The 12,529-nt window shown below is 32.5% G+C and overlaps 1 protein-coding gene across 1 annotated transcript in view; it reads left to right on the top strand.

The window, feature by feature from the left end:
- LOC118195159 (uncharacterized) overlaps positions 1-7,774 on the top strand; it is a 56,814-nt gene extending 49,040 nt beyond the window's left edge. Inside the window, exons 10-11 of the mRNA XM_085810820.1 lie at positions 1,496-1,641; positions 7,482-7,774. Coding sequence (XP_085666946.1) covers positions 1,496-1,641; positions 7,482-7,686 — 351 coding nt within the window. The 3' untranslated portion in view covers positions 7,687-7,774. The remainder of the gene's footprint in view (positions 1-1,495; positions 1,642-7,481) is intronic.
- The last annotated feature ends 4,755 nt before the right edge of the window (positions 7,775-12,529 follow it).

Below are 12,529 nucleotides of genomic sequence, written 5' to 3'. Positions count from 1 at the left end.
ACAGAAGATGTGTTTAGGTAGATATCTGAATCAAGCTTTTGTTAAGTACAGGCGTTTTCTGATATATTAGGAGGATTTAATATAAATTATTGCATCTTTCATCATGTTGGTCAAATGCTGATGTTCCAGTAGTAGTATTCTAAAATGCACTATGTTTCAAAGCATATGGGGGAAAAAATCCTCCTGTGCTAATATCGCAAGAAAAGTGTTTGCCACACAAGAAGGAAGATTGATTCCTACATCTAAAAGTTGGTTTGTGTTTTTAATTCATTTTCTCAAGGGATATGAGGCTGTGTAAGATTTAGAATGAACGGACACATCATTAGTCCAAATATTCTGTGCATAATAGCATTACAATCTGATAAATCTGAAACTGAATCCGTGAAAAGGTGAAAATACTTATTTAATTATTCAAGGCAATTTTTTTTAATTTAAATGATAAAATTTACTTTGAAAAAAGTTCATAATTATCCTTAAATGAAGTTCCTCTTTATAAATCCTTCTTCATAAGTATTAACGTCAAAATGTTTAATGCATGAGACCTCAGTGTTTTCTTAGGATAAAGGTTTAGTACTTTTATTGATACTAATAGATTCCTCAGTAAAATCTGCAGCTTTTACAAAAGCAGTGTGGTTAATGCACGATACCTGTGTGTTTTCTAAGGATACAAATTTAGAGTTTTATTGATATTAATAGGTTCTTCTGTAGAATTTGCAACTTTTACAAAATATTGGTTATCATTGTTAAATAAATTTACCAAACTAGTCATTAACCAAGGGCTGACTAAAGAGTGATTAGACAGTTATATGAAGACATTTGTAGAAAATGGTACAGTTGCAGTAATATACCCAAGTGTAAGTAATTCTGACTTGGGTGGAGGTACTTGCTTACATTTATTATATCCAAAAATAAGCTAATTAAGATATCTTCTGTTTGTACATATTGTTTTTTCATTTTCTCTTTTACATACTATTAATAAACCTTATCATATTTTTCAGTATGAGGTGAGATTAGATATGTTTTATTGCTGATGGTTGCACCATAAAACTACCAAATTTTAATGCATTTCCTGTAAGAAATATTAGTTTTCCTTCAAAATACTTTATTTTATTCCATGATTTTTCCCCCCTCCCTTCCTGAAAACCATGATTGGGATTAAGTTTTCCTGTCATGTTGCACAAAAAGACTGACCACCCATTATTTTTAAGTTATTATTGGAAGTAATTTTTAAAAGAAAAAAAAATCATTTTTTGTTTTAAATGCTTAATCTCATAAAAATAAGTTACCAATTTTAGCACTCATCAGTGTTAAACATCTTTTATTTTATCTTGAAGTAAACTCTTATGTAAATTTTTAAGCACTTCTTAAATTAAGTGTAAATTATTTTTTAAATAGGTTTTACTCCTTTTGTAAATTAAGCTCATGCATTGAACTTTAACATTCATTGTAGCAAAGTTTTTTAAATAGTCAGTTAATATTGTATTTGTAATATTAGGTTTACCTGATGACTAAGGCAGAAGGGGGACGTAAAATTCCTGTAGTGAAACATAACAGAGCTGTTGTTTTCTCTAAAACATGGGACTGTGTTGCCGAAATAGATATTGAAGGAAAAGAAATGCTTATGCCTGGCGAAGATTCTGTGTAAGTTTAATTTCATATTGCATGTAAGAATATAACTCAGATTTGATTAAATGATCCTATATTGTTTTAAGGCATTCAGTAATTAATTATGCCATTTGCTGCTTTTTTAAAGAAATCATTCCAGTGTGATGTGTAATGAAATATTTGTGAAAGAACATGCAAGTATTTTAGATAAATTTTAATAGAGGAATGCAAATAAGATTTCTCTGGTGAACATTGTAAGCTTGTTTTTATTTAAATGCATCCTTTATTTATATTTGTAATGAAACTGACCAACATGACTTTGACCTGAAGATTGTTTGCTCAAGGTTAATTACTTCTCTTCCTTTTGAGGCAGCATAATTTACAAACGTAGAAACCTTCCAATTTAATAACAATTCAAAAGAGGCAGATGCTATTTCTCCCCCTCCCCATAATATAACTGAACTGGCCCGGCAGGATAAACGTGCCTTTCACTTTTGGATACGTAATTGGAAAGAATTTTAATTTGTTGAACTATGATTGGTTCCTCTTCAAAATCAACAAGAGCATCAACTTAACCTGTGATACATGATATCATGAGTATTTTGTCAATCGTCGGAGGAATGTCAGTTCCATTTTGCATATCATTTCCCTTATCCTCCTTCAGTAAAAATCCATAAATGTGTTTCTAAATGAATATCGGGGTTTTAGCGCTTTGTAGTATTTATTATGTAAGACTTTAAATTATAATTAATACGTGAAATGAAAGAGCAGCTCAAACAATTATACCTGCAAGGTTACACGAGTTCAGTGTAAGCACCTTTTATCACATGGCACACATCAAGTGGATAGTTCAGTTCTTTCCAAGCATTGATTAGTGTTTGTGGAATTGTTGCAACAGCTGCCTCAATCCTGTTTCTTAGGTCGGATGAGTCAGGTGGTAGTGGAGGCACATACACACAATCCTTAATGAACTAACTCGCACTATCCGTTATGAAGTCAACACTTTCTTTACTAACCCTTAGTCGTCCTGTACTCTTTCCTTTGCAAAGGCAGCAGGTATTTTCAAACTGGTAATACCATCTACGGATGTTATCACTTGAAAGATCACATCTGAACTTAATCTGTAACACATGTTGCACAGTAACTACAGATTCGGTCCCTGCAAACTGTAGAACACAAAAAGGTTTTTGTTCACTAGTCACCATTTTTGCTACTATTGTATGCGCATGTTCTATTTCTGGCGCGTGCACATACCATCAAACAAAATTGTTTGAGTTGCTCTTTCATTTCATATATTAATTGTGATTTTAAGTTTTATGTGACAAACAAAGCGTTAAAAACCCCGATATTCATTTAGAAACAACCTTGTAGTTTTTGAGGGACTTTCTTGAAATTGCAGGGAATCTGTAAGAGTTGGAGTGTCCATATTATGCGGTTTGACATAATATCAATCAAACTGAGAAAACATTGACGTTTCTCATAAGAGAACATGAATCATTTGTTCGAAAATGAGAAATAAAGAAATTTTTATAGCTAATCATAGCAGGACAGTTAATCATATTTTGGATTTGCAAAAATTATTTGTAAAGCTTCTTCATTTAATGGACTTGATTTCTTTAAACCCTTTTACATTAACAATAATTTTTCTTCCTTTGTTAATGGCTTTAATTTTCCAATTTAGTTCTTCCCAGTGCTTCCAAAATTCTAATAGCTGAACTTTTTCTTGTTTCATTCTATTTTCCCTGACAGATCACACTACATTCATTTTTGCTCCGCTCCATTGATTACTTTCCGTATAAAACAGTTTTGCGTTTCCCACTGCTCAAATTTTCTTTCCCCTTACTGAAACCAAAGATTTTCCCCCCTTAACTAAAAACCACTTAGCCGACATGTCAGTTTAGACAAAGATTTAGCCAAAGCCATGTCTACCATAGTATATGAATCTGTTTCAACAAAAAAGTAGTCCATACTTAGTCTACAAGAGAGCTTGATGAGGAGGTGTATGGGCAAGTACCATATTTTCTACCTTTATTTAATGCTAAAAAAAGTACATGATATTGTATAAAAAGATTTATATAATTGTTAAAATATACACAGTGCATCATATATTATTAGCAAAATTTGATGTTCCATATTTTTGTGAATTATAAAAGTGTGAAATAATTGAAAAATTCTTCTTAATTACTTATTGTGTTTATATACTTTCTTTGTAATCTTTTGCCTATTTTGTCAATATAAACTTGTTTTTTAAAATGAATTTATATGTATATATAATAGTAGGTAATAAAAATTAATACAGTAGAACCTTGATTATCTGAGTTTTGGTTGGCCAAGGTTCCATGTTACCTGAATCCATTGCAATAAATTTTAAAAAAGTTGTTAAAATAGCCTTGCTCAAAAGGTAAACAATCTGTAGACTTAGGTTTGAGCAGTAGTTCAAACCATAGAGTTAAGAACCTGATCTTACTATGTTTGAGTTCGGCAGCCTTGATTCTTTTGTTCTTCAGTGAAAAATCCATTAATTTTAATTTTTTGCACCACCTCAGCTGGTTAGTGGACATACCTGGGCTGTTTTTACACCTTAATCTTTACACCTCTTAATCAGTCTTTGGAACAAGAATTTTAGGTAACCTAAAGCAAAACTATTAGCTGTTAGAAGATCTAGAATATAACAAAATAGTTGTTGAAAGCAAAGAGGCAATAACGAATGAAGATGTTATGATCAGATGTGAGATGATGAACAATATGAGCTGTCTGATGAGGCCACTGTAAACATGAGAATTATTCAAACCAAGGTCAGTCACAGAGTTGGCTTGAATGTGATCAAAAAGGCAATGCTGTTTGTTGAACAGCAAGACGAACACATCACCAAACAACATTACTTCTAGGCAATACAGTAGGAAGAAAATGAAGCAACACAATGAAATAAAAGGCTGTTACTGATTTTTTTTTAATGTGTTATATGTTAAATATTCTATACAGTACCTCATTTGTATTACAGGTAGAGTGTTTTCAAGTTTATAGTACATTCCATATTTAGTTCTATATGTGCATCTGTACATTTGAACATACATATGTATAATATTGTATACATGCATGGATCCATGTATGCAAGTAAATTCCCTATAGTATGTGCAATAAGGCAATAGCATTAAAATTTTCTTTGTATCAATCTGTGTTACCCAACCTAGCCCCGGTCTACATTAGCTCAGATAATTGGCAAAGTTGAGAATTTGCAACTGTCAAAACCAAAATTGATTAAATGCTTAGTTTCTTTAAGTTTCTTCTGTCCACAAGCAAATGGCAAACCGTATTGCTCTGTTATCTGTACCTGTATCAGATTCCTTTAAATAATAAAAATTTCTGTGCTTTTTTTATTACAAATGCTTCATTTATATGCAAATATTGAGGAATTTAATATTTTCACCAGTACGTGGCATCCATGCAACTTCTTTGTGTTTTATTCTCAATCTGTATCAAGTATATTGAGCAATTTGTCTTGCATTTAACAACATACTTAACCCTTTCGTGGGCCATTTATTTCGCTTTTGATTTTCTCCCCTTTTTTTATGTTTTATCAACTAAACAATAGCATTTAAGGAAATATATTTTATTTTGCCAAATTTTTTGTTTACATTTAAATTCTAGGGGTGGGAAGTATACTTCCCACGGGACCTTTTATGGTCATAGAGAAAATTCAATTTAAAGGCGATTATTTGCCGTGAAAAGATGAAAAACATATTGCAATGCACAAGGGTACATTACATACTGCACACATATATCGGGTCCTCTTTTCTTGGGCCTTTGTGCTACATTTTCTACATCGTCTATAGTTGGAAACCATCTTTGGCATATGATTTCCCACATTGGCTAAGTATATATCATCCGGAGCTGCACACCTTTTTGCTTGGAAGCTAGCAGGACGGTATTTCCTTTTTCGAGGAATATCCGTCTATTAGTTGACGAGCTAATGCGATATGGAATGTTAGCTGGTCTAAATTTCTGTTTCTCTTGTTTACTTGCCACAGTATAAAACTATTTACGATGCCAAGATCAATAAGAAAATCAAAAATACGATGCCACCATTCTACAGATCTTCCTCCTATTTGGTATCTTTCTTTTCTTTGATCGAAACAATCAACCCCTCCCATGATATCATTATATACCGCAACAGCTTTAGGACAAGGTACTTCTGTTTTAGTACCGTCCTTTTGTGTACGATTTACAGATGTAATAATCGTTGAATTGTGTGCAGTAGTCAACAGTGTAACAGCCTTTTTGTACATCCACTTTATTGCAGCAACACCTTCCTTAGTTAGGAACATTGATTCTCCTCTTTGTAATTTGTTATTAGCCTTCAGCATTGGTGGAAGATCCTTCCTTTGCGGCCTCACAGTCCCCAAAGAAAACAGCCACTTATAAGTAGACTTTTTGCAAGTCTAAAAGATGTCAAAGAATTATCATAGACTATAAGATGACCTGTCTGTTTCACATCTTCCGTTAGTTCAGTTTGTTTCCCCTAAACTCCATATTTTATCCTTATTATCAGAAGTTTCTTTTCCACAGTAAATTTCAAATTTTTGAATATATCCAGTTTTAGAGTCTGCTAAACACCACACCTTGTAACCTCTTTTTATAGGCTTCATTGGCATATACTGCTTCAATGAAGTTCTCCATTTGAAAGCTATCATACATTCATCTATTCATAATGTTGACGAAGGTTCGGAGACTTGACTTTAGGTATGGAATCGTTGAGATGTGAGAGGATTGGTCTGACTTTATCATGCCCAAGTTGCCCACATGGACTTGTGCTGTTATCGTTTACATGTAAAGTCTTAGTATTTTTTTTTTTTAACCTCTTTGCGATTATTATTCTTGCTACTGATTGAACATTGAGAATAGGGTCTGTTCCCCAATAGTTTTTCAGCTCAGACAATTGATGTATGCCCATGAGTATATGCATACCTACCCATGCTTTCAATTCTTCTGATGTGATTTCTTTCCAGTTCAAGATAATGTCTTTTGTGGTATGACCCAATCTCTTCCTTTTCTTAGGCTGCTTTGCATATTAGTTTTGACAACAATATTCTGTAAAATTTCCTCGGTAAAAATCATGCCAAAATAATCCTTTTCTTTCTCAGTAGAATTGAATGATATTTTCAAATGTATTTTAAAAAATATTCCAGTTTTTCCAACATACCTATTGCACGTGGCTTTTATACACGATGCAATAGCATTTTCACTTTTCACCCATTATTTATTATTCAATATTAGATAGTTACTGCAGAAATATGCAAAATAAGAGAACGTTATTATAATAAAAACAGTGTTTTACTTACATATGTAGCAGAATCGTATAGCAATGCAAATGTCAAATCAAAACAGGTGTCTCAGTGGAACAGATCTCACACAATGCATTCGAACTTTCAAAACACGTGTGGCAATTCTGTTTTCAATCGATTGAACACAGATGGCAGCACAATACTGGAGTTAATTAAGAGTTCCCAACATTTTAATACCAAAGCCAATATATTATAGTGTGTTTTACGCTTTCCACAGGTGTTTTTCCCAGGATCATGTAGGTGGGAAGTAATCTTCCCACGGCCCACGAAAGGGTTAAAGTTTCTAATAAAAAATTTTGCTACTATCGGAGAAGTTCATAATTTAAATGAAATTTATTGGTATCTTTTCTGCCTGAAAAGGTTATACGTACTCCTGTATTAAAAAAGTATTTCTTTTAGTAGAGAACAAAGTGTGAAACAAAACTGATAAATCACCATTTTTCTGCTATTTTGGTTTGTTTTGTTGTTGTTTTTCTGTTTTCTTTTAAATAAATGCATATACCTATGTAAAAATAGATGCAATTGCTTTTTCAGGATAACATTGAAGTTCATTAAACCAATGGTAATTGAATCAGGCCAGAGATTTACTCTGAGAGATGGTACTACCACTTTTGGAACAGGAGTTTTCACAAAAATTAATCCTGATTTAAATGAGTTAGAAAGGGACAAATTATTAAAAGGCCGTAAGAAGGAGAAAAGAGCAGCAGCTCAAGAAGAACTGAAGAAACTTATGAATTGATTTTTATAAGTTATCCACATAGCATTTACCTAGTTATTAATGTATTGTTAATGTAACAGAAAATTAGTCATAAAAAGTTTTAATTGAAGTCATTTTTATTTGTGTACAAAATTGAATATTTTTACACAAACTTGTGATTCTCGTTAAGACACCCCCTTCCAAAAGCAAAAACACAAGTAGAAGTATTACGTGTTAAATAGTGATAAAGCAACTAAAGTGCCTGAGATCTAGATTTTTTTTTTTCTATTAAAATAGTATTAAGCAAAGTAAGGTAATGGGGTGCTATTCATTAACTACTTATTTTTTATTTTATTTTCCCCTTATTTGCAAGTACACATTGTGGTGGAAGTGTCTGCTGTAGTCGATATTTAATTCTTCGGATTGTGAATATCATCATTAATTGTGCTAGTTACCTAAACCAGAAATGGAAGTTTTCTCCCTAAACCATGAATTTCTTGCTTTGACGGGTAAGAACTGCTCGGCTTTACATCATAACAAACAACATGCAACAAAAAGCAGTTAGGTTTGGTTAAAATTGCATGATTTAAAGGAGTTGAAAATTTAAAATTTAAGCCTCACATTAGCACAATAACATCAATAAAAAATGTTTCATTATTTACATTTGTTAAATGTTATAATGTTTTATATATTAATAAGCATATTTTTAAATATAATAAATTTTTGTGTATCATTCTAGTGCATTATTAAAGCTAAAATTAAAGAAAAATTTCAAATTAAAGTTTTGTTTATTTAAAATATAATGCTTAAAATATTTTTAAGGTGATTGAGACTGTTGCTTCAAATAATAAAGGATAATAAAGGTGATTATTCATAGCTCTAAATAATAATTGATTATGTATACTGAGATGATTCTTTTAAAATTTAAAATTTTTTACAGTGGTGTGAGGAATATGTGCTACTGTAATATTAAATCATATTTCATCTACAGGCTACTAGTAATGAAGTAGATAAAGCAACTAAATTCTTCTAGTTTTAGCCTAGATTTTCAGTCAATGGATTTACCCTGAAGTATTTGTCAGTATTACAAGATTTAAATCTCTGTCATACTGGATTTTTTTTTTTTTTTTTTTTTTTTTTTTAAGTAAAAATGTTACTTTGAGAACTCTTAAACAAAATTTTGAAATATTTTCTTTTTTCACAATGGAAATTTGAGGGACATAGCTAACATATCATTGTAAAAAACATCCTAGACATTCAAGATTATATATATGTGCAGCTGTATATAATATAACTATTTATGTAATCTTGTAATTTTTGAAAGCTTTAATACCTCAAGTAATTTAATTGTGAGCAGGGTTTTGTATTAATTTACTAATTTGGGCATAAAGTCCATTTTCTCTCTCTTTACCATTCCCCCATAACATCAGAATAAAAACTTAAATTGTGTATTTTTTATTGAAATATATCACATAATTATGTTTGCCATATGAAAAATATATTTACCTTTTTACTATTGTGCTGGAACTGTGAATCGAGTCAATTATTCAAAAATATTTTGGTATGCATTATTTTTTTAATACTCTTATAAATTCAAGTTTGCAAATACTATTAAACGCATATTAGTAGTGATCACACAGTGTTTTAAAATAGATCCCAATATGTTAACTGATGCAACTTTTGTGAAATTTTCAAAACTAGATTTAAGGGATCAACATTTTGTATGTTACCGAACATTATCATAGTTTGCCAGGCTGCAAACAGGTTGGTTAAGTTTAGTATCTGCAGAGAAAGCAGCAAAAAGCCTAGTGCCTTGCATGAATGTTTGTTACTGATTTTCTGTAACCATGTAGTTTCTTTGATTCTTACATTGTTTTATCATTTATGAAAATGTTGTATATTTTCTTAAGCATTTGTTATTAATGCTTACATAGTAATAAATTCATACTAAAATTAAATAAAAGAATGTTTTGACTGTTATATTGGTTCTAAACTACATGCTGTTTGATACGCTGAAGTGCCGAAAGAATGTAAAAGGTAGGCCTATGCAGAATAAATAACACTATCAATACACGTCATTGGTTACCCCTATGCAGAAAAAGGTGAAAAGCATCTATGGTAGTTCTTAAAGTCGTTTATGCTTTTTCATGATTTAAATAGCTTTTAATGTTTAAATTAAATTTTGTTTAATGTTTCAAGAATTTCTGAGATGGGTCATAGTATTCCAGAGATAGAGGCCAAGTTAAGATTTTCATATAACACCAGTATACTCTAACTGCGATGATTCTGGCAAAGTTTTGAATTAACGACACAAATGCATTCGTTAAAAGATTAGATGTATAGTGAGCAAAAAAAATTGGAAACTGTTATATATTTTCCGTTTTACCGGGCCGATAAATGAATTTCGACTTTCTCTTTTTTTGTCTCAAAAGCACGACTTAGGACGTGTATAAGATTTATACAGGGTGTACCGTAAATGCTGTGACAAACTTCTAAGGGAGGTGGGTTCATAAGGATTAAGAATTGCATAGGAACCTATACCCAGAAATGTCAGGGGTAAGTGGTAGCAGAAGTAGAAGATGGGAAAGGAAACGAGAGATTAATTTTAAATACAGATGCTAGAAATTTGCACCATCAAAATGCCAAACGTGCCTGACACCGATGGACCATTGATTGCCAAAAGTTTAAACACACCGGGAGTTTCTTTGATTGTAGCAGCTGTGCAGGCGAGTTTTGCCACGAGATCCATTTCATACACGACACTTTTGATGACTCCCCACAAAATGAAATCAAGGCTTGATAAATCTGGTGAGCATAGGGGCCAGGGAACCGGTCCACCATGCCCAATCCATCGATGTGGAAATGATCTGTTCAGATGGCAACAAACATCCAGTCCAAAATGAGCAGGCGCCCTATTATGTTGGAACCACATATTGCATCTCGCATTTGGTGGAACTTTGTCAAGCAAGCCAGGAAGAACTTGCTCCAGAAGGATCAGATAATTCACAACATTCAACCTGGATGGTAAAAGATACAGCCCGACCAAGCCCGCCTGCACATTGGCTTTGAGGCGTTGTGGTGGTGCTGCACACTGTAGGGGTTTTCTTGAGCTCACAAATGCTGATTGTGGAGAGCACACCATCCCTAGTGAAAATGGAAAGTGGCGTCATCCATAAACAGCACATAATCTGGGCACGAGCACTTTCTTGAAGAAACCACTGTGCGAAACGCACACGTTCAGAATAGTCATCGGGGAGCAGTAACTGAACCTTTGGAGACGAAAGACTCAGCGTTCAAGACACGCTGGACACTGGTACGAGACATTCTTAATTGGGAGGCAATGGTACATGTGATGGTCCTTGGCTTACTCTCCACCGTATGCAACATATTTTCTTCCCTAATGACGGAGCGAGTCGATCGTTGCCTAACCTCACTTTTCCTGCTACTTCTTAATGTCCCGTAGCCACACAGATTTTTATGCAGATGTGTGAACAAACTGTGGTGGGGTTCATGTCTGTCGGAGAAGCTTCTCGGTAAATACGTGGAGCGGCTCGTCCGTTACCCTCAGCCATTCCATACATGTCTGCGAGCTCTCCATTCATATAGAATTCCATGCTCCTTGTATGGTGCCTACTGCGTTTAATGAGGCAATCCTCACTTTCCACTAGCACTCTCCTCTAGAGCACCCACTGGCGGCATACAGTGGCATTTCTGGGCATGGTTTCCTATGCAATTCTTAATCCTTATGATGTGCCCTACCTGCCTTAAAAGTTTGTCGCAACATTTACATTACACCCTGTATATATTCTAATAACGTATATTTTGTTATAAAATTAACTTTTCAAAAACTCCTTTCTTTTTTTTTTTTTTTTTTTTAAATTCTGCAGCATTAATGGAATAAAGGACATAATTAATAAATAAATAATAAATCGATTTTTAAATTTATTTCTTTTATAGTTCAAAATTTAGGTTAATTCAAATAAAATTCATGCATTTTTTCTGATATTTTCTTATAAAATTTCATTTAAAAATTATTTTGCGATATTGCTATTGCACTAAATTTTATGGTTTATGTGCGAAGAACATGATATTTAATAAATAAAGGTACCACACCAAACGTCAAAAAAAAAAACACCCCTATGGGCATAATGTAAAATATGAAAGCTTTCAGATTGTTAGCCCAGAAGAGCTATTAATTTTGTTTTGGATATTTTACGTTGAAAACTTTATATATCGCTTTACTTTTAAATTGTTCCCACCAACCATTATTGCCCTGTGTTATATATTTAAAGAAATTAAGTAGTGAAGAAGCTGCATAAATGTATGTATGTTTCTAGCATTGTGATAAAACAACGGTACCTACAGCCATCAAATTTTGAATAATGTAATCTTCCACCGAATATGGGCATCTGGAAGCCCAAATTTGGAATTTGAAATTTACTTATTGATTTCATATTTTCTAACACTTCAATGAATTTTTTATTAAAAAACTCAACAATTTCAAAACAAGTAGTGGCAAAACTGTACAAAAAAAAATTATCTCCAGTGCTCGAAACTGTGTATCGGAAATTTTAAAGATATGCTCATTTTAAAATTACTATTTTGCGATATTGCTGTTGAATTGAATGTTTTAAGTACAAAGAACATTTAATAAATAAAGGTAATACACAAAAGGTTAAAAAGTCTCTTTGGAACTCTGCAAGCCTTTTCTTTAATTACCTATCTTAAATGCGTTAGAACAAGAAATTGCATCAATATAAACTGCTTGTTCTGCGTTGAAATGCAGTTCACTAGATTTTTTTATTTTTTAAATTTTTAGCCCAGAAGGGCTATTATTTTCGTTTTGCCATTTTGCACAGATTCAACTTTCTGCATTAATTCACAT

The sequence above is a fragment of the Stegodyphus dumicola genome, chromosome 2 (genome assembly GCF_044657685.1).
Source record: "Stegodyphus dumicola isolate Sdum_Otavi_A_Nest chromosome 2, ASM4465768v1".
In the NCBI taxonomy this organism is placed as follows: Eukaryota; Metazoa; Arthropoda; class Arachnida; order Araneae; family Eresidae; genus Stegodyphus; species Stegodyphus dumicola.
The sequence above is the reverse complement of the archived record's forward strand: the minus strand, read 5'-3'. Positions and strand labels throughout refer to the sequence as shown.